The 23,639-nt window shown below is 45.5% G+C and overlaps 3 protein-coding genes, 1 long non-coding RNA gene and 1 other non-coding gene across 11 annotated transcripts; 3 read left to right on the top strand and 2 right to left on the bottom strand.

Annotated features, from left to right (window-relative positions):
* Positions 1 to 824: 824 nt before the first annotated feature.
* Positions 825 to 7,518, bottom strand: CFAP126 (cilia and flagella associated protein 126). The gene is given in 7 exon segments (XM_087943367.1): positions 825 to 1,082; positions 1,084 to 1,171; positions 1,174 to 1,570; positions 2,678 to 2,854; positions 3,619 to 3,699; positions 6,104 to 6,166; positions 7,398 to 7,518. Coding segments are annotated over 7 exon segments (951 nt in total). The 5' UTR covers positions 7,425 to 7,518; the 3' UTR covers positions 825 to 964.
* Positions 7,519 to 7,549: 31 nt separating this feature from the next.
* On the top strand, positions 7,550 to 16,091 carry CSKMT (citrate synthase lysine methyltransferase). Of its 4 annotated transcripts, none has more exons than XM_087943373.1 (2): positions 7,550 to 7,705; positions 14,524 to 16,091. In XM_087943373.1, exon 2 carries the CDS (start codon positions 14,541 to 14,543, stop codon positions 15,159 to 15,161), a length of 621 nt encoding a protein of 206 aa, XP_087799499.1. In that variant the 5' UTR covers positions 7,550 to 7,705; positions 14,524 to 14,540; the 3' UTR covers positions 15,162 to 16,091. The 4 variants fall into 4 exon arrangements, with proteins under 4 accessions (XP_087799499.1, XP_087799496.1, XP_087799495.1 ...); XM_087943370.1 differs by lacking the exon at positions 7,550 to 7,705 and adding an exon at positions 12,295 to 12,539; XM_087943369.1 differs by lacking the exon at positions 7,550 to 7,705 and adding an exon at positions 12,395 to 12,563.
* Positions 11,053 to 11,243, top strand: LOC113432176 (U2 spliceosomal RNA). The gene has a single exon (XR_003373463.1). It is a non-coding gene; the product is annotated as a U2 spliceosomal RNA (small nuclear RNA).
* A 130-nt stretch (positions 16,092 to 16,221) lies between the features above and the next one.
* On the bottom strand, positions 16,222 to 21,093 carry LBHD1 (LBH domain containing 1). Of its 4 annotated transcripts, none has more exons than XM_087943376.1 (4): positions 20,889 to 21,093; positions 19,384 to 19,576; positions 17,458 to 17,821; positions 16,222 to 16,728 (listed from the first exon to the last, which is right to left on the bottom strand). In XM_087943376.1, the coding sequence occupies exons 2-4, from the start codon at positions 19,516 to 19,518 to the stop codon at positions 16,685 to 16,687; spliced, it is 543 nt and encodes a 180-aa protein (XP_087799502.1). In that variant the 5' UTR covers positions 19,519 to 19,576; positions 20,889 to 21,093; the 3' UTR covers positions 16,222 to 16,684. The 4 variants fall into 4 exon arrangements, with proteins under 4 accessions (XP_087799502.1, XP_087799500.1, XP_087799503.1 ...); XM_087943374.1 differs by having other exon boundaries at positions 19,380 to 19,576; positions 20,889 to 21,090; XM_087943377.1 differs by lacking the exon at positions 20,889 to 21,093 and adding an exon at positions 20,710 to 20,874.
* A 937-nt stretch (positions 21,094 to 22,030) lies between these two features.
* LOC148129519 (uncharacterized) lies at positions 22,031 to 23,471 on the top strand. Its single transcript, XR_015745322.1, has 2 exons — positions 22,031 to 22,207; positions 23,189 to 23,471. It is a non-coding gene; the product is annotated as an uncharacterized LOC148129519 (long non-coding RNA).
* The last annotated feature ends 168 nt before the right edge of the window (positions 23,472 to 23,639 follow it).

The following is a 23,639-nucleotide window of genomic DNA, read 5'->3' as shown; positions in this document are numbered from 1 at the left end:
AAGGAGAGAAAGGAGGGAGGGAGGAAGAATAGCAGAATAACAAGAGTCGGAAGGGACCTTGTAGGTCATCTAGTCCAACCCCCCACCTAAGCGGGAGACCCTACACCATTTCTGACAAATGGCAGTCCAGTCTCTTCTTGAAAGCCTCCAGGGATGAAGCTCCCACAACTTCCGAGGGCAACTTCCGTTCCATGGGTCGATCGTTCTCCCTGTCAGAAAAGCAATGATTGCAACCAGTGCCAATTGTGGTTGTAACTTGAGGACGACCTGCGTCTTAACACTCAGGATACATTGTGGAAAGTCCTGAAACCGCGTCGAAGGCTAAAAAAAAATTCAATGTTTAAATCAAGCTCCCAGCCCAGGAAAAAACAGCTGCAAGTTCAATGGCCAATTAGCTTTATTAATTGTATTAAGGAGAAAAAAAAACAACAACCCTCCGGTGTTAACGGCACCCTTTCCATTGTTCGGCCGCGCCGTTTCCCCTGTGGTTTTTGGCTCTCTTTCGAACCCTTGCCCGTCGTGTCGGTATCCCACAGGGGGTCGAACCTCCCACCACTGTCCCGCTTCCCAGGCCTTGCCCCACAACGAACGGAGGCCGGGAGACGCACGTCGGCTAAAAACCAGGGCTTATTTTTGGGTGGGTGGGGTGAGGGGCTACAACACACAAATTTGCTATGACACACAAATTTGCTACGACACACAAATTTGCTAGGACACAAAGGGGACTTTTTTGAGACCGAGGGGCGTGGGAGAACTGATCCAAACGGGGACGAGTGCAAAACAACCACACACACACACACACAAACACACAAAAGAAAGGAAGGAAGGAAGGAAAAAACACAGAAAAAAAGGCATTTGACAGGCTGGTGCTTTCCACTTTTTGTTTTTGTTTTTTTTAAAGCATTGGTAATTGATTTTGGTTTGGTTTTGTTGTCTTTTATTAAATCTGGCCTTCCGGGAAGATTTATGTGGAGGGAAGGGGTCGGGAGGCGTTCCTTTCGGCGCCTCCTGTCTTCGGCACCTCCAACCCCTGCCTGGTCTTGGGGAGTGGCCGGCCGGAGGTCAAAACCTCCGGCGAACGGTCCTTCGGGATTGACCTCCCGAGAGCCCGGACGGCAGGGAGACAGGGGCTCGGGGGTCCCCAAGTTTTTGGGCCTGGTTTCCCGGGAACGGGCCGAGCGGACGGAGGGGTCTCGGCGGAGATTGTCCGCCTGGGAGTGGGCTCCCGGGAGCCGGGTCGGTTGGAAGTGGGCAGCTGGGGGCTGGCGTCCTTCAGGCGCAGGTCCATGCAACCCGGTTGGCGAGACAGCGGGATATCGTCGCCGGTCCTCTCCTTGGGCGGCCTGGCCTCCAGCTCGCTGACATCCTGGGCGTCGGCGCCCCCGAGGTCTTTCAGGCGGAGGTCCATGCTGCCGGGCTGGCGGGACAGAGGGCCGTTGGGGGTGGCTCCCGCCCGGGACCCGACCTCTTCGAAGGCTGGCATCTTCCCGGAGGAAACGGGCCGCTCGGATGTTTTACTGGAAGCCCGGCTGGGTTTAGAGATGGATTCCTTGATGACGGGGATGGAGGGCTGCGGAGGGGGAGGTGGGGGGATGAGAGATCCGTTAGACTACCCCTCCTCTTCCTCCCTGGACAACCCTCTCTCTTCTAGCACGGAGGATGTGACCTAGTTGGGTCATGAAACGTCTTCAGGGAAACCCTCCGAGCATAGAGAGCGCTAAGGACCCCGCCGTCCTCCTCTTCCTCCTCCCCACTCCCTTCCAGCACTGATGAAGTTCCCTAGCTGGGTCACGAAATGTCTGCTCGAGAATGTTTCAGTGACCCAAACGTCCCTCGGCTCAGAACACCAAGGACCCACAGCCCCACTCCTTCTCCCCTTCCTCCTCTTCTCCGCCACCCCTTTTTTTCTTCTAGCACGGATGATGTGACCTAGTTGGGTCGTGAGACGTCTGCAAGAAAACAACCAAGCTCAGAGAGCACCAAGGAGTCGTCCTCCTCCCCCCTCCCTCCCCTCCCTCCCTCCCTTCCTTCCTTCCTTCCTTCCTTCCTTCCTTCCTTCCTTCCTTCCTTCCTTCCTCCTCTTCCTCCTCCTCCTCGCAAACCCCTCCCTTCTAGCACTGATGATGTTACCTAGTGAGGTCATGAAACGTCTGCAAGAAAGCTACCAAGCTCAGAGAACAAAAAGACCTTACAGTCATTGTCCTCCTCTTCCTCTTCCTCCCCTTCCTCCTCCTCCATTTCACAAGCTCTTTTCCCTTCTACATGGATGGTGTTACCCAGTTAGGTCATGAAACGTCTGTAAGAAAACCATGCTCAGAGAGAGCACCAAGTGCGTTGTTCTCCCTTCTCTTCTTCCTCCTCCATTTCACAAATCCCTTTCCCTTCTAGCACTGATGATGTTACCTAGTTGGGTCATGAAACGTCTGCAATGAAACCACCCAGCTCAGAGAGAGCACCAAGGACCCCACAACCCTCCTCTTCCTCCTCCCCGTGCCCTTCTCCTCCTCTTCCTCCATTCTGCAAACCCCTTTCCCTTCCAGCACTGATGATGTTACCTAGTTGGGTCACGAAACGTCTGCCAGAAATGAAACCACCCAGCTCCGGAGACCACCAAAGGACCCTCCATTTCCTCAACCCTGACTTACAAATACTCTCCTTTGCCTATTGGTCCGTTTACCTTGCCAACGATTTCTGGACACAATCCGTTGCAAGCTTGGCTTAAGGCTGTTGATTTATTCATCCATTCGGTGAGCCGGGCGGCCGCATCAATCGAACGAGAAGTGAGCGAGACTTTGGCCGGTGGGATTTTGAGGGGCATATCCCAAGTCGTCATATAGGTACCCCAAGGGGAAGCCTATAGAAAAAAGGAGAAAAAGCTCTCTTGGGCACTGGCCCAACATTGCCTGCCTCGAATTCACACGGGTGGGCTCAGGTTGGGAGAAGCGTCCAGGAAGTCCTCGACTTAACGGCAACGGAACCCTGAATGTACGTCGCTAAGTTGGAAATGCGTTAAGGGAGTTGTCAACCCCTAAAATATTTCTATGGTCCTTTTTGGACTTGCCAACAAAAAGGGGAGGGAGGAGCAGTGCGGCAACTTGCAAACCAAAAGTGCATTCCATCGATGTTTTCAAAGATAGTAACTAGGTGACTGAAGTTTCTGCAGCGCAAAATTCTTTCTTTTTTTTCTCCCAAAGTTTTTTATTTTTTTATATTTCGTAAATTGTCTCTTTTAGTGAACAGGTTTGGTTCCAGATTTTTACCTTTCCATGCAAACATCACCTTAGTTATATCTTTGCCTTTCATATTCAGGTTCATATCGTATAATGGGCTCAATAGTGGTCGTAAGTCGAGGACGACCTTATTAGCTCAATACCAGCGCTTCGGTACGATGTGGTGGGGCTTAGTTTTTGGGGAGGAAAATAAGGGGGGGGGGGAATTTTGCCCCTGTGTTTGATAAACCTGGGTTTAGAGTGTTGTGTGAACCGAGCAGTGGCCTCATGGAAAACTGGATTGCTTCTGTAAACAGCTAAAGGGTTCCATCCATGAGACCTCAGTTTAAGGGATAAAATCTAAATGGTTATGGGGCTGGGGGGTCGAAGAGAGAGAAAAAATGCTGACCTTTGAGCGTGGTATGGAAGGTAGCAAATGACCTCTGTCATTGGCTATAATTTGAGTAAAGCCTTCCCGGGCTGAAGGATGCTGGAAGGAGGGAAAATAAGAGTGGGTGGAAGAAAAGAGAAAGGAAAGGAAAGGGGAGGGAAAGGAAAAAGAGAGGGGAGGGGAGGAGAGGAAAGGAAAGAAGGAAGGAAGGGGGAAGGAAAGGAAAAAGGAAGGGAAGGGAAGGGAAGGGAAAGGACAGGGGAGGAGAGGAAAGGAAAGGAGCAAAGGAAAGAAGGAAGGGAAGGGGAGGGAGAAGGAAGGAGAGGAGGAAAGGAAAGGAAAAAAAGGAAAAGGAAGGAAAGATAGAAGGGAGGGAAAGGGAAAGGAAAGGAAGGAAGGAAAGAAGGGAAGGGAAGGATGGTGATGGAGAAAAAAGAATAGAATAGAATAGAATAGGAATAGAATAAAATAAGGATAGAATAGAATAGAATAGAATAGAATAGAATAGAAATTAGAATAGAATAGAATAGAATAAAATAAGGAATAGAATAGAATAGAATAGAATAGAATAGAATAGAATAGAAGTAATAATAGCAATAAGAATAAGAATAGAACAGAACAGAACAGAATGCAGAATAAAATACCAGATAAAATTCAGAATACAATATAATGCAGATGAAATATGGAATGAAAGGGAATGGAGTGTAATGGAATAGAGAAAAGAAAATAGAAGAGAAAATAGAATAGAGAAGAGAATAGGAATCAAAATAGAACAGAACACAGAATAAAATAAAATAGAATTAGAATACAATAACAATGTAAAATGCATTATTCATTAGCAGATTAGATCTCTTAAGATGCTTCTGATAATTTGACGCACACAATACCAGCACATCCCACTCCTGTTCCTTCTTATTCTCCTGTGCCTACATTCTTTTTTTTTTAAAAAAAAATTCAAAATGCAATCATCCCATTAGATTTCATCTGGCAAGATTAATACTGTTCCTGCTCTGTTTTTAACCTCCATGTTCATTATTAACAGGAATCCATATTAATCCAGAAGCAAAACCCACAATCCCATCTAAGCCATAAAACTCTCCCCCACAGGACGGTGAGAAGGACATTCTGATTTTTTTAGGAAAAAAAGCTTTACAAATCTTGACTTGAAGTGGAAAACGATTAAAATATGTAATGCTAGCTGGATACCCATGCTTCGCTATGAAAGTATGTAGTCGGGCTTAGTTTTGAGGAGGAAAATAAGAGGGGGGGTGGAATTCTGCTTCTGCCTCCCAGCATTCATCGGTATTCATCTGGCTAGCATCCTGTCACTGTGTGAGAGAGTTGAGGGCTGTTTGGAAACTGAAAGAGTATTTGCTGTGTGAGCAAGGAGACAGCAAGGAGCCTGGGTGTGGCTTAGCTCAACTGTTCTGGACTAAAGCTGCTTGGTGCTCTGAAACTAAAACTGAACCTCCTCTCCTCTGCTTGTGTTTTGCCTTTGGAAGAGATTTCTTTTCAGGTGGGGAGGGGGAGTAGAACTCCTTAGCATCAGAGCGTGTTAACAATAACAATAACAATAACAATAACAATAACAATAACAATAACAATAATAATAATAATAATAATAATAATAATAATAATAATAATAATATAGGAAATAGTCTAAATGCTCTGATGGTCATTTGGAAAAATCCTTTCTTAGTGAGCACCTAGAAGCCAAGAGGAACCTACGTGCCAAATTTGAAGTTTATAGCTTTACGGTTCTGGAGATTTTGTGATGATGCATGAGTGGTCTTTCGCCTTTATATAGATAATAATAATAATAATAATAAGACACAATTTGGGAAGTGGAACCAAGGGCCAAGAACAGCCTTTTTTAAAGAAATGTTCATACTTCCTTATAGGTTTATAATTTATTTTATAAATTCTATTTACAACAGCCTTGTAAACAGTGACTTAGAGCTGGTCCTCACACTTACGCCCATCATAATGTTTTCCCCCACAGCCACCTGATCAAATTTTGGGCGCTTGGCAATTGGCATAAATTTACGATAATTCCAGCAACTTCCCAACCAGTTTCCAACCAGCAAAGTCAAGTAAATGGTGGGGGAAGCCCAATTCACTTAAGGACTGCATGATTCACTTAACGACTGCAGTGATTTCAAAGTTTGAGACGGGGCTCAGTCTTTAAATTCAAGCAAGGCTTGAATTTAAACTTGAAAGAAAGATCGACCGTTTTTTTTTTCAAGGACAAAAAAGAACGGGAGGAAATTTAGAATTTCAATCCATTTTGAAGGTGATATTTTCAGGACGCCCTGAAACGCCAACGAGCATTGCCACTTTTTGGAGAGTCCCACGACAGGACACGCAAAACGCAAGCAAACTCCCCGGGACGTGTTCTCACAACCCGGGTTGGCTACATCCAGGATTTAGAAGGCTGTGTGAACCCCTCCTGTTTTAAAAAAAAGGGGAGGGCTTTTTTCCCCCAGACTTCAAAGCAACTCACCGCCTTAGTAACCTTGGGAAGACTCCAGCTTTGCAAATTCCGTGGATTATAGGCATCTTCGTACTGGAAAACCAAGCGGAAGGGTGGGAAATGAAATATATAAAGCAATCTTTTGATATATCAATGTGTATGTGTGTGTGTGTGTGTGTGTATATGAATATATTGATTTTATTATATCAGTATCTCTCTCTCTATATATTGATATATATTGAATTTGTTTTCCCAAATTTTGTTCTATTGTACTTTACTAATTTATTTGATTCTTTTCATTAGCTTTTGTTGTTTTTTATTTTATTTTTATTTTTTGTTTAAAATATGGTTTTACATTGTGTAAGCTGCCATGAGTCACCACACGGGAAAAGACCTGAACACGCCAAGACCTGCATATATATGGTATTCAGCTTTGTTTGGGTATTTTCCCACGTCATTATAGTTGTGCTTTTAAAGTTGTACCAATGTTTCAGCAGAATCTCACCTGCCATCATCAGGCTCATCATCACAATTCAGACGTCTGATGATGGCAGATGAGATTCTGCCGAAATGTTGCTACAACTTTAAAAGCACAACTAGAATGATGTGGGAAAATACCCGAACAAAGCTGAATACCATACATATAAATACCCGTGAAAACTTAAGTATGTGTGTGTGTGTGTGTGTATGTATGTGTGTGTGTGTATATATATATATATATATATATATATATATATCCGTATATATACACACACACACACATATATACAGTATATATACACATACATACATACATACATACATAGAGAGAGAGAGATTAATATAGATTGTTAGATAGAGATATAGATAGATATATTGAGATATATACTGATATAATAAAATCAACATACTGATGTACTATATATAATGGGGAAACAGGATGAAAATGGAGCAAATAGGGGCAGATCCTGTTGGGAAAAGAAAGGGGGGTAGATTTGCAGCAGGAAAATATTTTTTTTAACCCCCACCCCAAAAATAAATAATATTTTATTTTTTTCTCTTTGTATTGGAAAAACTTTTGCTGGGGGGGAGTTGTGATCAAGAGGTGAAAATGCAGGGGGGTTGAGAGATCCCTCCTGTAGATTTTCCCCCACCCTTCCCAGGAGGGGTCGTACTGTATGGGATTTGTAGTCCCGAGTTCCCTCTTCCACCTCTGCACCTCCAAACTCGCGATGGGAGTTGTAGTCCGACCTATCTGGAGGGTGCAATGGGGCCGGGGAGGGTCCCCCCTCTGCCTTGGGGGAGGGGGGGGAATTGGGGAACCCCCTCCCCCGCCACGTCTCACCTGCCCCGAGCTGAAATGCGTTGCCATCGCGGCTTTGCCGGGTTTTGTTTGGCCCGTCGCCTAGCAACGGAGGGGCGTGGCGGTTGAGAACAAAGGAGCGGCTCCAGCCAATGGGAGGGCGGGGCTAGGTTAAGCCACGCCCGTCTCCTTCCCGCCTGGGCCCGCCAGGCGTCGCTGTCGCTTTCGGAAAGAGACTGCTAGACCGCGTTGCCTCGAGTCCTCGTTGAGGCCTAGCAACTTGGTTTGTCGTTGAAAAGGAAAAGAAGGTGGAAGGGGGACTTGGGTGCAGGGCCTCGCTCTTAAATATGGTTGTTATTATTATTATTATTATTATTATTATTATTATTATTATTATTATTATTATTATTATTATTATTATTATTATTATTATTATTATTATTATTATTATCTTAAACGTGAAACAGTCTTATTACCTTTAAATATGAAATATTACTTTTATTTTTATTTATTTTTATTATTATTCATTAAACATGAAATAATTATTATTACTAATTATTATTGTTGTTGTTGAAATACTGTATTAAAGAACAGGCCAAGTTTGTAAGTTTTAAAGGATAAACCAGGATGGCTTTTAAGAGTTTGTTTTTTTTCCCTCTTAAACGCAAAGTTACATTTGTATTTGTCTATTTCATGTTTGTTGGTTGATTGAATTTGTTACATCTTGGTTGGTTTATTTATGTACTTTTGGAAGAGTTTTTTAATTTATTTTTTACTTAATCTTAGCTGGGAGTCTAAATTTATTTTTAAGCTGGTTTGTGTGTTGTTGTTTTTCTGCTTCTTGATTTCATTTTGAGTCGCCCGGTTTGTTTTTGCTTTTAGCGGTGGGTTTAATTTTGACTTGGGTTTTTTTTTTAAAATGTTGATTCTTTTAACATTGATTCTGTTTTTCTTTTTCCTTCAGGATAGTCTCTCTCTCTCTCTCTCTCTCTCTCTCCTTCTCCTGCCAGATGTTGTCCCGATGTTTTAATTACTGCCAGCAGAAGTTCCCTCTTTCCAGCCTTCCTCCCTCTTTCCTTCCTCTGTCCATCCCTTCCCTCCCTCTATCTTCCCTCCCTCCCTCCCTTTTTTCTTTTTTTTCTCTTTTTTCTTTCTCTCTCTCATTCTTTCTTTTTTTTCTTGCTCCTTCCTTCCTCTCCCTCCCTCCTTCCTTTCCCTCTGTAGTTCCTTTCCCCCTCTCTTTCTTCTCTTTCTCTCTTTTACTTACTTACTTTCTCTCTCATTCTCCCTTTTCCTTCTTGCTCCTTCCTTCCTCTCCCTCCCTCCCTCCTTCCATCCCTATCCCCTTCCTCCTCCCTTCTTTTTCTCTTTTTACCTTCTTTCTCTCTCATACTCCCCTTTTTTTCGGGATACGTCTCTCTCTCTCTCTGCTTCTCCTGCCAGATGTTGGCCAGATGTTGGGAGGCCCCTCCTCCTCCTCCTTCTCCTCCTGTTTCCGCCATCTTTCCCAGCCTCCAAGGAGCCTTCAAGGATGCCTTTTTATCTGCCCCCAACAAACTTCTGCTGGCAGTAATTAAAATTGTATTTATAGCAAGCGGGGATGAGTTAATCTGCAAAGATAATTAAAAGCTGCCAGGCCGACCTCTTGAAAGCTGCGGATTTCCCTGCCAGCTTTGAGGAGCGAGGTTTAAGGCTTGCCGACTTCTGGAGAGCCACTAGGGGGCAGCGTTGATGACACAGACCGTTCTGCCCCCTGCTGGCCGCGTTGGGGGTTTTGCAAAACCGGGAGGATTTTGCAGAGAAAGAGAATTTGGGGGAGCATCCGTCCATCTGTAGAGATTCTGCTGAGTGTTTAATCTGGGATTTAAAAGGGCCTTTTGGGGCACATAAACTCTCACTTAAAATAAAAATAAAAAGCGGAATATTGGAAGAGAGAGACCCAGCTGAGTCGCTCTGTTTTCCTGGTTCTCTCCTTCCTTTCTTTTTCTCCTTTTCTTTCCTCTTCCCTTTTTTCTTTTTCTTTTCCTTTTTCTCCTTTATCTTCCTTCCTTTTCCTATTTCCTTCCTTTGCCTGCCGCCTCTTTCCTCCCTCCCCCTTTTTCCCTCCTCCCTTTTCCCTCTTCCTCCCTCCTTCTTTCCTTCCTTTCTTCCTCCCTCCCTCCTTCCTCCTTTCTTCATCCTTTCTTTCCTTCCCTCCCTCCCTTTCTTTTCTTTCTCTTTCTTTTTCTCTTTTTTTTCTTTCTCTCTGTTTCTCCTTTTCCTTCTTGCTCCTTCCTTCCTCTCTCCCCCTCCTTCCTTCCATTTCCTCTCTGTATTTCCTTCCCTCCCTCCCTTTCTTTTTTTCTCTCTTCTTTCTCTTTTACTTTCTCTCTCATTCTCCCATTCTCTTTTTGCTCCTCCCTCCTCTCCCTCTTTCCTCTCTCCCTCTTGCTCCCCTTTCCTCCTCCTCCTCTCTCCCTTCCTTCCTCCCTCTTTCCTTCCTCAGTCCCTCCCTCTCTTTCCTCCCTCCTTCTTTCCTTTCTTTCTTCTTTTTTCCTTTTTCCTTTCTCTCTCCATTCTCCCTTTTCTTCCTTCCTCTTCCCTTCCCTCCCTCCTTCCATTCTTTCTCTCTGTATTTCCTTCCCTTCCCTCCTTTTTCTCTTCTTCTTTCTCTCTCTCTATTTCCTTCTTTCTCCTTCCTTCATCTCCTCCCTCCTTCCATTCCCTATTTCCTTCCCTTCTCCTTTTTCTTTTACTTTCTCTCATTCTCCCTTTTCCTTCTGACTCCTTCCTCCCTCCCTCCCTCCTTCCATTCCCTATTTCCTTCCCTTCCTCCCTCCTTTTTTTACTTTCTCTCATTCTCCCTTTTCCTCCTTCCTCCTTCCTTCCTCTCTCCTCCTCCTTCCATTCCCTATTTCCTTCCCTTCCTCCCTCTTTTTTTCTCTTTTACTTTCTTTCTCCCTTTTCCTTTTCTTCCTTCCTCTCCCCTTTCCCTCCCTCCTTCCATTCTTTCTCTCTGTATTTCCTTCCCTTCCCCCTCCCTTTCTCCTTTTTCTCTCTTATCTCTTTTCTCTCTCCCTCTCTCTCTCCCTTTTCCTTCTTGCTCCTTCCTTCCTCTCCCCTCCCCCCAAATACACTCTGCTGCACCCCCCTCCCCTAATCCAGGACCCCCTCCGAGCCACGAGGGAGGCCTGGATGTCCGGGACTGAAGCCCCCCGCCCCGTGTGATGCCCAAACGCAGCTGCCAAGGGGGGGAGGACCTCTGTGCCCATCATGCTGGGCTGGTGGGTCCTGTCCGGGGGATGCCGCAGCTGAGCTCTGGGGTCCCAGCCTGGGCAGGGAAGCAGCCCACCCCCAGCCCATCTCCCCCTCCAGGCCCCTTTTCCAGGCCCGGGGGCAGGGCAGTGCTAGTGCCCCCCTCGGCCAGCTGAGGAATGACAGGGCAGAAGAGTGACGGGGAGGGTGACTCCCCTTATGCAAATGTTCCACCAATGGCCATCCGGACAGCCAGCTGGCATGACCGGAAACGCACAGGGGAGGGAGGAACCCCCCATTTTCACCCCCAAATCGCCCCACGGGCCACGCTGTCCCAGTCCAGCCCAGGGAAAGAGCCGGGCGGAATGGATCCCCTGGGATCTCTTTGCAAGCCAGTTGTGCTCCCCGAAACCTGGAGGACCCTCCGCAGGGGAGTCTCGGGCGCCGTCCGCCTGGCTCAAGTATCGCTTCTCGGCCTTTTGGCTAAGATCAAGTGTAGTATCTGTTCTTATCAGTTTAATATCTGATATGTCCTCTATTTGAGGACTACATATTAAATGGATTTTTGGAACTGGGAGATGGAATAGGGGCTTGCTCCGTCCACTCCAAGCATCGGCCTGGTATTGCAGTACCTCCAGGAACGGTGCACCTCCCCCTGGGAGGAATCTTGCTGGTCAAAAAACAGATCAAAACCTCCCTCTGGGGGGATTCTTTGCTCAGGGATCCGGTTCTATAGGATCTGCCTCCCCATTTGCTCCTGGGTGCAAATGATTTTGTTAGAGGGGCAGGTAGAGGAACGGGGGACGAGTTGCTGGGATGATGTGGGTGAAAAGCTCACATAAAAAATCCAGTTTCAGGGTAGGGAGGGGGCTAAATTGGAGGGTAGTGCCCTAATAGAAAATAAAAGGATCCAGTTTCAGGTTAGGGAGGGGGGCTAAATTGGGGGTGGGTTAAAAGGGCTTTCAAATGCCTTAATAGGTCATAACAGGATCCAGTCTTAGGCCAGGAAGGAGTTCTAAATTAAAAAGTCTTTAAAATATGTAATAGATCATAAAAGGATCCAGTCTCAGACCACTCGGATGGTGAATGGTGAATAAATCGTAAAAGGATCCCGTCTCACGCTACGAATGGGGTGCTTCAGCTCTTAGAACATAGAATAATACGGTTGGCAGGGACCTTGGAGGTCTTCTAGTCCAACCCCCTGCTTATTAATCGAACTGTGTAACTGGCACCCTTAATTAAAACAGCCCTCTTAATTGAGGAGTGGGCGAAAATGGCTTCAATGCCTAATCAATCATAAAAGGTACATGAGGGGGGGGAAAAGGACCCAAATTAAGCATTTCACCAGCTTCCAAAAAATTTAAAACAGAACAAAACAAAACCTTTGTATTATCTTTGGTTTGCAACGTTGCATGTTTTTATTTTATTTCTTGTTAATTTCTTATTCCTTTTATTTGTTTATTTTATTTTATTATTTTATTTTTTGTTGCTTTACTATATTTTATTATTTTACTTTATTACTTTATTTTTTATTTTATTATTATTTTATTTTATACTTTTATTTATTTTGTTATTTTATTTTTTGCTACTTTATATTTCATTATACGTTGCAGACGATGATCCGTGGGCATCAGATCCATAAATCCTTGGGACAGCTTGACAGGTGGGCGGACAGAGAAAAACCTTTGATCTCCTGTTTTAATTGCTTGGGAGGAAAGAAAGAAAGAAGGAGAGAGAGAGAGAGAGAGAGAGAGAGAGGAAGGAAGAGAGGGCTGTTTGCTGAGCCATTTTTGCTTTCTGCTTTGCCTCCTTAGCTCCTCCTTGTCCGTCCTCCTTCCTCTGCAAAAATGGCAGCCACGAAAGTGTTTGCAAAAATCCCCCGGCTGAGAAGATCCCCCGTTGGACAGAAGATCCTGGCGGGATCCTTCGCTCCGTTCTCTGCATGGACAGGTGGAGGAGGGGAAACAGAATTGGGTTTTTAGTCCAGTTCAGTTTAATCTAATATAATGGTTTGTTTTATTTTATTAGCTTAGTTGAGTTTAATTTCTTATTTTATTCCCTTATTTTATCACTGATTTTATTTTAGGTTTTTATTACTTTGCTATATTTCATTATTTTATCTTATTACTTTATTTTATTTGTTATTTTATTTTTTATTACTTTATTTTGTTATTACTTTTATTTTAGTTTTTGTTTACTATATTTTATTATTTATTTTATCTTATTCTTTTACTTTATTTTTTATTTTATTATTTATGTTCTTATTTTATTTCTTATTAATTTCTTATTACTTTTATTTGTTTACTTTATTTTATTATTATTTTATTTTTTGTTACTGTACTATATTTCATTATTTTACTTTATTACTGTATTTTTTATTTTATTATTTTATTTTATACTTTTATTTATTTTATTTTATTATTTTATTTTATTTTTTTGCTACTTTATATTTCATTGTTTTATTTTATTATTACTTTTATTATTTTATTTTGTATTTTATTTTGATGACTTTATTTTATTGTTTTATTTATTTTATTATTATTTTATTTTTTGCTACTTTATATTTCATTGTTTTATTTTATTATTACTGTTTATTGTTTTATTTTGTATTTTATTTTGATGACTTTATTTTATTGTTTTATTTATTTTATTATTATTTTATTTTTTGCTACTTTATATTTCATTGTTTTATTTTATTATTACTGTTTATTGTTTTATTTTGTATTTTATTTTGATGACTTTATTTTATAATTTTATTTATTTTATTATTATTTTATTTTATTTTTTGCTACTTTATATTTCATTGTTTTATTTTATTATTACTGTTTATTATTTTATTTTGTATTTTATTTTGATGACTTTATTTTTATAATTTTATTTATTTTATTATTATTATTATTTTTCTGGTGGGATGCTGAGCTTGAGCTAAGAAAGAGCCAGCTCTACAAAGCAGAGGCAAAGTTTTTCCAAGACGTTCTGAGTTTGGGGGAAACGTCTGGTTGCTGGTCCTTTTCTAATGCAAAACTCCACTCGCCCCCTTTCCCCCCCTTTCCTTCCAAAAGAAACAGGAGGGGGGGATCTGATTTTAGACAGAGGCGGTCGAAGGATCAGGAAAAACAAGACAACCAGGCAAAACTATCCTTAGGCATTTCTTTGTCCTGCATGCTTTGCTCATTGTACTTTTTTTCTGCACCATTTGGATTGTCAGAAATTGTCAGCGGGTTTGATTGTTGGTTTGCTTTTGGCTTCGTATCTTTGGGTTAATTCCATGGGTTTTTGGGGGTCAGAAAATTGCACTGAGCCTCGAGGGGATGGAAGCAAAATTCATTTCATTGCTGAAAGGTATTTAATTACATTTCAAAGGCAGGACAGGACAGGAACAGAGAGCTGTTTCTATGCAAATTTACTTCCTCTTTTAAAAAAATCAGAATAACACGAGTTGGAAAGGACCTTTGAAGGTCTTCTAATCCAACCCCCTGTCCCATTTCAGACAAATCACTTCTTAAAAACCTCCATTGTTGGAGCATTGGCAACTTCTGGAGGCAAGGAGTTCCACTGGTTAATTGTTCTCACTATCAGGAAATTTCTATTTAGTTCCAGGTTGCTTCTCTCCTTGATGACTTTCCCTCCATGGCTTCTTGTCCTGCCTTCTGGGTGCTTTGGAGAATAGCTTGACTCCCTCTTCTTTGGGGCAGCCCCTCACATATCAGGACCCTGCTATCCTGTCCCCCCAAGGCCTTCTTTTCATTAAACCAGACACCCCCCAATTCCTGCAACCGTTCTTTATAAATTTTAGCCTCCAGCGCGCTAATAATCTTTGTTGCTCTTCTCTGCACTCACGTTTGACCCCGAAGGAAGGAAAACATCACCACGCAATCCATGGCGTGTGGTGCCCACCTTCAGTTTCTCTCCACCCCACCTCTCCTCTTTGCAGAAGATCTCCTTCAAAACATGGACCAGCGGGAAGCTTGGGATCGCTTCTACGCCCGGAGGGAGAGAAACGGATCTCCCCGTCCGTTCGACTGGTTCTTTGGCTACAAAGAGATCTCAACGCTTCTCGGCTCTGTTCTTGGGAGACTGACCCCTGGACGGCTCCGGGTCTTAGACGTCGGCTGCGGCACGTCGTCCTTGGGCTTGGAGCTCTACCGACGCTCACCCGTCCAACTTCACGTCTCTTGCCTGGACTTTTCCTCCGCAGCCGTTCAGTGTCTCTCTCGGATGCGGCGGGAGAGCCCCCCGCCGCGCCACCCGCTCTCCAAACTGGAATGCTACCTGGGCAACGCCACCGAGCTGTCCCGCCTCTTTCCTTCGGGGTCTTTCCACTTGGTTTTCGACAAAGGGACCTGCGATTCGGTCCTGCGGGGATGCCCGCAGCGAGCGAGACGCTTAGTGTCCGAGTGTCTACAAGCCCTGAGGCCGGAAGGATGTCTCGTCCAGATCTCCGACGAGGATCCGGACGCCAGGGTGCCGTTCCTGGAAACGGCCGGCGAGGCCAACATCAGCATCAGGGAGATCGCCAACGTTAGTGGCATCTCGTATTATGCTTACATGCTCAGACCCAAAATGTTCTGAGCCAGTTCCCCAAACACAACAAACCCTCGGAAAGTGAAGTCAAAAGATTCCTTTATTAGGAACGTCGGCAGCCCCGGCAAAAATTCCTCACCGCAGGCTAACAAGTCCGTCTGTCTGGAGGATGAATAGTTGTCTGTCACACCTACTCATTTTCGCCCCTTACCGTTTATCCCCAGGGGCTTTGCTAGCAGTGGTGGCTCTTCCGTCCCAAGGACCGGCCCATAGATTTCCACTGCTCTCCTCTCCTCTGCTTTCTATGCGTCAGGCACTGGACGCAGCTATTCCTCCTCCTCCTCATCAGCCACAACCAGACCTGGGGGCTGTTGACTCTCCATCCAAGGGATGACGGATGGCCCAGGCTCTGCCCCCCCTCCTCTCTCTCTCTCTCTCTCTCTCTCTCTCTCTGCCTGCTCCATTCCCTCTTTCCCCTCGGAGCTCTCAAGTTGCCTTAATGCTGACCCTGACGCCTCCTTCTCTGATTCGGCTGTTGGAGGGGCCGGCGGCCAACAGGCCACACCACAAAAGCTCCAGACCCATCACATAGGGGGCAGCCCTCCGAGGAATCCATCATCGAGGGAGATCTAACGACAGACGTAACTACCACACCCTTCATCATACACTCCAGTCGTTTAGAGGCGGTTGTTTTTCTCGATCTGGACTCTCGGATTCCGCGAAGCAAAGCCTCAAACACAAGCCAATTCTTTTATTTATGTTACGCTTAGGGGCTTCGTTCAGCTTTGGTGGAACAAGCCATGGTTGGCTTGCTGCGGGCAAGCCATAAAAGCTAGTTTCCAAACAACAGGAGCTCTGCTCTCCGCCCGACCAAGTAAACATGACAGTTAGTGGAAATCTTGAATTTCAAATACAAATATTGGCGGCCATTCTAGGCTTGAGAAGACCAGGATGTGATTTGTTAAAAGAAAAAGAAAACATTGCCATTTCTTGATTTCGTTGCAATTTATTTATTGAATTGTCAGGGAGCCACCCAGAGTCCTTCAGAGTTGGGCAACCCACAAGCATATTCAATTAATACAAATTATTATTATTATTATTTAGAATACAGTATGTCTCTAAACTTCCTAGCTGCCTCAACACAGTGCCCATTTTCTCAGGCCGTGCCACAAATTCTCAAGTCGAAGCCCGTGATCCATTCCGCTTTTACCATAAAGTTGCACGAAACGCGACAGCCATAATTTTATTCCGCGATCAGTTAACCTTCCTTGCAGGATTATTCTCCCGACTGTTTCGACCTGAAACGCTGAAATCGAACACGATGAGCGGCGAACGTGCGGGAATATTGCTGTGTGGGTAGAAACCCTTTCCTTTCTAAGCAGTTCTCGACTTACGACGTAGGACCGGTGTCAGGAGTTTGATGAATAAGAACGAGGCCAAAATAGGGGCGGGGGAAAACACACCTTCACAATCTCCACATTGACTCGGTGCTACTAGCCAGGTTTCCCATCCTGGTTCTGGTTTATAAGAGGTTTAGGAAAATGTCGGCTCGCCCCATCGATCTTCAGGTTTTATAGTAAGAGATCTTCCACGTCATTTTCAAAAGAGGAGAACCCTTTGAAAAAATGTAAGAATAGAATAAGAATAGAATAGAATAGAATAGAATAGAATAGAATAGAATAGAATAGAATAGAATAGAATAGAATAGAAGATGGAATGGAGTAGAGTAGAGTAGAGTAGAGTAGAATAGAATAGAATAGAATAGAATAGAATAGAATAGAATAGAATAGAATAGAATAGAATAGAATAGAATAGAAGATGGAATGGAGTAGAGTAGAGTAGAGTAGAGTAGAATAGAATAGAATAGAATAGAATAGAATAGAATAGAATAGAAGATGGAATGGAGTAGAGTAGAGTAGAGTAGAGTAGAATAGAGTAGAATAGAATAGAATAGAATAGAATAGAATAGAATAGAATAGAATAGAATAGAATAGAATAGAATAGAAGATGGAATGGAGTAGAGTAGAGTAGAGTAGAGTAGAGTAGAGTAGAGTAGAATAGAATAGAATAGAATAGAATAGAATAGGGAATAGAACAGAATTCTTTATTGGCCAAGTGTGATTGGACACACAAGAACATCTAGAGGAGTTTCTGAGGAACACCTGGAACTTCCTAGGAACATCTGGGAGAACTTTCCAAGAACATCTGGAGGAGATTTCTGGGGATATCTGGGAGAACTTCCCAAGAACATCTGGAGGAGATCCTAGCACAACAGTGGCCATCCAGCTACCCAAAGGACCCAAGAGGACGTCAAGGCCAACCCTTCTCCCAACCCCGAGCTCACCAGCCTCCGGTGGTTCCTCCTCTCCTTCCTCCTTGTCAGCCAGGAACTCCTCCGGCTCGTCCCCTTCCAGCAACGGGAAGCCCTCCGGAGGCCACAGGAGCTCCCCGCTCTCCCCATCGCCCCCTTCGCTGGGCTCCACCACGATGGAGGGCAGGCGGGTCTTCCGGAAGACGAGGCTTTCGCAAGGGGTCTCCTCACAACAAGGCCACCGGTCCGGCTCCTGGGACCCCTCCAGAAGCCTTTCGGCCTTGCCCAGAAGCTCCAGGGGATCGTGGGAGGACATCCCTTCACAGGGAAAGCCCTTGTCCCAGGGAGGGGTCTTCAAGAGGTCCCCCCCCAGATCTTGTGGAGGAGTCAAAAGGGCCTGGGGGGGGCAGGAGAAACGACAGCATTATTCTTAATACTTCATCTTCATCTTATTCCATTTATTATTTCCTATTTTTTCCATTCCATTCCATTTTTGGTACTGTTTCATTTTTTTATATTCATTTCTTTATTTTATTATCCGTATATCCCACCTGTATTATTTTTACAAACAATTCAAAGCAGTGAACATTTCCCCACTTTTCCCCCTCCTATTTTCCCCACAATGACAGCCCTGTGAGGTGGACTGGGGCTGAGAAAGAGTGACAGGTCCGAAGTCACCCAGCTGGCTTTCGTGTCTTAAGGCGGGACTAGAACTCCCAGTCTCCTGGTGATTGGCCCAAAGTCACCCACCTGCCTTTCATGCCTAAGGCGGGACTAGAACTCCCAGTCTCCTGGGGATTGGCCCAAAGTTCACCCAGCTGCCTTTCTGCCTAAGGCGAGACTAGAACTCCCAGTCTCCTGGGGATTGGCCCAAAGTCACCCATCTGCCTTTCTACCTAAGGCGGGACTAGAACTCCCAGTCTCCTGGGGATTGGCCCAAAGTTCACCCACCTGCCTTTCTGCCTAAGGTGGGACTAGAACTCCCAGTCTCCTGGGGATTGGCCCAAAGTTCACCCACCTGCCTTTCATGCCTAAGGCGGGACTAGAACTCCCAGTCTCCTGGTGATTGACTCAAAGTTCACCTAGCTGCCTGTCTGCCTAAGGCGGGACTAGAACTCCCAATCCTGGTGATTGGCCCAAAGTCACCCACCTGCCTTTCATGCCTAAGGCGGGACTAGAACTCCCAGTCTCCTGGGGATTGGCCAAAGTCACCCACCTGCCTTTCATGCCTAAGGCGGGATTAGAACTCCCAGTCTCCTGGGATTGGCCCAAAGTTCACCTAGCTGCCTTTCTGCCTAAGGCGGGACAAGAACTCCCAATCTCCTGGGGATTGGCCCAAAGTCACCCACCTGCCTTTCTGCCTAAGGCGGGAAGGCGGGACTAGAACTCCCAGCAGGACTAGAACTCACTGTCTCCTGGGGATTGGCCCAAAGTCACCCACCTGCCTTTCTGCCTAAGGCGGAACTAGACTAGAACTCCCAGTCTCCTGGGACTAGAACTCACCATCTCCTAGTGATTGGCCCAAAGTCACCCACCTGCCTTTCATGCCTAAGGCGGACTAGAACTCCCAGTCTCCTGGGTGATTGGCCCAAAGTCACCCATCTGCCTTTCATACCTAAGGCGGGACTAGAACTCCCAGTCTCCTGGTGATTGGCCCAAAGTCACTCAGCTACCTTTCATGCCTAAGGCGGGACTAGAACTCACCATCTCCTGGGGATTGGCCCAAAGTCACCCACCTGCCTTTCATGCCTAAGGCGGGACTAGAACTCACGGTCTCCCGCTTTCGAGCTTGATGCCTTAGCCACCAGATCGAACTGCCTCTACCTAGCCCAAGATTTGGGTGGGAATCAAGCCCTGTGCTGACTTGAACAGCTGAGGAGGCCGTGAATGAGTTGGGAAAGAGATGGTGATGGAACCGGAGGGCAATTATGAGAAGACACCTCCACAGCCCTTACCTGCCTGCTCAGAGAAGGATCGGAGCAGGTGCAATCCTCTTTGGCCAAGCTCCACTGCATTTCTTGGTTGGAGTTGAGATCCGACTCGCTGCTCGGCTTTGGATTCGAATCCTGGGCCAGCTTCTGATAAGGAGCACATTCCTCGGCCGAAGTCGTGGGATTCTGATACTTCTGGACAATTTCCATCATGTTCGCATCTGTAGAGGCAGCCAAAAAAACAACAACCACAACCCACACAAGTCCTCATTTAGCATCCACCATCAGGACTGGTCACTAAGAGAAGCGGTCCATAAGCGAAACTGCAGCCGTGCACAAGATTGGAGTTCGGCTTTTCCTCGGCTCGACAGACCCGCGAAGGTGGTTTATGCAGGAGGACCGGTCTTAAAAGTGACTTTTTCAGCACCTTTGGTCACCGCGCACGGTCATAAAACGAGGCAGCCGCTAAAGCAAGGACGGCATCCATCTTATGTTTAGGGAAGTTAAAAAATCAAAATGGGGGGGATGGGGTGTTAAAAAGATTCAACAGGAGAGAATATCCTCTCTCAATCCGTCTTAAAAATCCCGTCGGAGGTGATTTGCTGCACACGGTTGGCTGGCTCTCCTCCTACCGTACCCCCGCTGGTGGCTGGGGAGGATGGGAGTTGTAGTCCGTTCATTTCAAGCCGCATCAAGCGGCAATCAAGACGGGGCCTTGGTTCCCTTTCTTTGGCTGCCCTTGCTGGAAACCATCGTCCCAAGCACTTAAGCCAAGGGTGTTTGAAGGCGGATTAGTGGCTGAGAGATAAGTGTCTGGATTGATATCTCAGGAGGCTTTTGGCCACTGTTCCAAGGTCATCTTAGAGCAGGGGAGAAGAGGAGAAGGTCATCCAGCAGATCCCTGTGGTGTGGTGCAACTTTAACCAGAGATAGCTGGCCAGAGAATATGTGCAGCAATGACGAAACACATATTGGTTTTTGTCTAAGCTGCGTTTATTGTTCCCACAGTCCTCCTCTTCCTCCTCTTCCTCCTCTTCCTCCTCCTCCTCCTCCTCCTCCTCCTCCTCTTCCTCCTCCTCCTCCTCCTCCTCCTCCTCCTCTCCCTTTTAGCATTGATGTCTGCAAGGATACCACCCAGCTTGGAGAGCACCAAGGATCCTAAAGTCTTCTTTAGCACTGATGATGTTTCTAGTTGGATAATAAAATGCCCAATAACCCCACAATCGTCTCCCTCTCCTCCTCCTCCTCCTCTTCCTCTTCCCTCCTCTCACAAAACCCCCTCTCATCTAGCACTGATAACGTTACCTACTTTGGTAACGAAACACCTGCAGGAAAGACACCAAGAACCCCATACCTGGTTAAGGCAGGACATCAAGAGCCTTGTCAACGTTCAAACATACCACCTGCTAGTTTTACAAAGTCAGAGAAACCAGAAGAGAGAAAAGGGGAGGAAATTCCAGCAGCTTTGAGCAAACACTTCGATTTTGATCCCAAGCTTCCCACCTCCTCGTTTTATTTCCCCATATTGCTTACCTTTTCTTGGATCCAAACAGCTCCGGTCTAAGTTTTGGAAGCCGAAGGAGACACAGTTACTAATGGCAGCTCATTCTTCGGCCTCCGTTGGATAACCAGAGGGGGGAAAAAAGGAAAAGGAAGGAAGGAGAAGAGTCAGGGTTGGAGTCACAATCTGAACTGCGGCCGAAGGACCAGTGGGAGATGTCCAGATTAGTAATCTCCCTCTGACCTCATGGAAATTTCAATGAGAGCTAAGGAGCTCAGGGAAATGTAAGGTAATCCCACGGAGGGCGGGCGAAAAGGAGGTAAGTCTCAACCCCCTGGGGTGTGGATAATTCTATTATTTGGGATCCTTCTCCAGCTTCCTTCAGAGAAACCTGGTTAGCAGGCCAACTGCCGGAGCCAAGATTGCCGGTCCTGGACTTGACAGAGCCCAGCAATGTTGCTAAAGGCAGGGTTTGTCAACTCGGCCCCTTTAAGATGAGTGGACTTCAACTCCCAGAAGTCCCCAGTCAACATGGCTGGACTTCAACTCCCAGAAGTCCCCATCACCCTCAGCTTTCGAAAGCACATCTGGGCTTCTGACGTGTTGTTGCAAGAGGGAGAGGCAGGCACACGCATAATTCCATGTTTATTTCTTGTTTTTAAAAAATATATCTGGAGTTTTGTCCTGTCCTGGGACGAAGCAAACATTGGTCCAATCTGTAGTTTGCAGGGAAGGCAAGAAGGTTGAGCTGAGCTTTGGAGGGGAATGTTGACTTTGCTGCCACCTTGGAAACCGTCTGTGCGAGAAGTTGCAAGAAGATCCAGCCTCTAAAGCAGTTTTTTTTTTTTTCCTTCTCAATTTCAGCACCTTGGAGATGGGTGGACTCCAATCCCCATAATTCCCCACCTGGCATGCTTGAAGATGGGTAGACATGCTGCCTGGAGAATTCTGGGAGTTGAAGTCCACCTCTCTTCAAGCGGCCGAGGTTGGGAGATCCACATATGGGCAACAACCTGGATGCAAATTCTAACCGTGAAGCTTGGACACTGAAAAAGAAAGGAAAAAAATTCTTCAGGTGGCCACAGGAGGGCGCTCAACCCCGAGAAACAAGCTTCCTCTCCCTTTCGCTTAAACTGCCCTCTGGCCCGGCGCCCTTGTGCTGTCTATGGTGGTCCGCCGCCGCTTCCTGTCCCCCCCTCGTCGTTTCCGGGAAGAGGCGCCGCGGCCCGCTATGGCCGTCAAGTGGCGCATCGTCAAGGCGGCGGGCACCGGGCTGGGCATCTTTGCCGGAGCGCTGTTGGTCTTTCAGCTGTGGCCGTCCGACGACGTGCGTTCGGCGAAGATCAGTAAGGTGAGGAAATAGCGGGAGGCCTATGTCCGCCGTTGCTGCTTTAAAATATGAGGACTAGCGCCTTGCATAAGACTCTACTCTGAATAATGAGGACCAGCGCCTTGCATAAGATCTTGTCCTGAATAACGAGGACAAGCATCTTGCATAAAGGCCCTGTTCAGGATCCCGAGGACTAGGGCCTTGTGTAAGATCCAGGTGTGAATCATGAGGACTAGTGCTTTAAATAAAATAGCATTCAGAAATACATGGGTTTTATTTATTTATGCATTTGTTAGATTATTTTTTAAAAATTTCAATCATCAGATTTATATTTGCTTTGCTTATTAGACTCTGATTTATTTTGTTTATTTGATTTTTATCTAATAAATCTGTATTCTGTATCCGGCTCTTTGCTTGTATTAGTGTAAATCTCAATCTCGGTGAGCGTAATAAATGGAATTTATTAGATTTTTACTTCCCATTTTTTTGAGTTTTATATATAACTCAAGATGGCAAGCATAGCTAATTACGCCTTCTTCCTGTTTTCCCCATCACAACCACCCTGAGAGAGTGACCAGCTCTACATAAGCTTTTGTGATTAAATGAATCTTTCATGATTCTGGCAGAACTAGAACTCAGGGTCTCTGGTTTCTAGGCCAATACCACCGTCACCAAAACTACACCAAAGTGGCATTTCAGATCAGATCTTATTAAAGGACCAGAAGGTCTAGCATCTTAAATAGGATTCTACTTGGAAACGTGAGGATTAGCACCTTAAATAACATAGCCTATGCAGAACCACAAGGATCAGCCTGTTAAAGAAGATCATATTCAGAACCATGAAGACTAGAATCTTTTCTGACTATTTAGGAGAAGAGGTGTGGCTTAGATCACAAAGGACAAATAGTTTTTTTTTCACCTCAGGCGATGTACAGATCCTCAAAACGGGGGATGCCCAAAAAAACTTGGTTTGCCTTCCTCACGTCTTCGTTCTCCCTGCAGAATTTCGGGGGTTCCAGTCAGGACTATCCGGACTCGCAACGACAGAACGCCTTGTTCATGGAAGTCCTGAAAGAGGCCGCGGCGACAGATGACAATTGGGCCCGAAAACCTTACCCTTCGAAAAAGTAGCAATAGCTGTGACCTGAAGTGGCCTTGGGCTACTTGGATTGGCACGAATATCGTGACTCCAACGAAATCATATTTTTCCTTCGACCTGTTAATCCCTCGGGGTCCTTCTATGGCTTGCTTGGCAAGCTGTCTTCATAAATTAAAAATGGCACTTTGGAGTGTTCTTCTCTTTGTGTGTTTCAATGCCTGGCAAAATAAAAAAACGGACCTTAGAAAAACACACGTCCTTAGGGTGACCCAGCCAGCAGGGTCATCCTTGTGTGTTTGCCTGGGTCTTTGAATTCACACACATCATGCCACAACAAAAAACATTAAGTGTCTG

The sequence above is a fragment of the Notechis scutatus genome, chromosome 14 (assembly GCF_049901735.1).
Source record: "Notechis scutatus isolate UNSWTSFEM ecotype Mainland chromosome 14, rNotScu1.2, whole genome shotgun sequence".
Classification (NCBI taxonomy): domain Eukaryota; kingdom Metazoa; phylum Chordata; class Lepidosauria; order Squamata; family Elapidae; genus Notechis; species Notechis scutatus.
The sequence above is the reverse complement of the archived record's forward strand: the minus strand, read 5'-3'. Positions and strand labels throughout refer to the sequence as shown.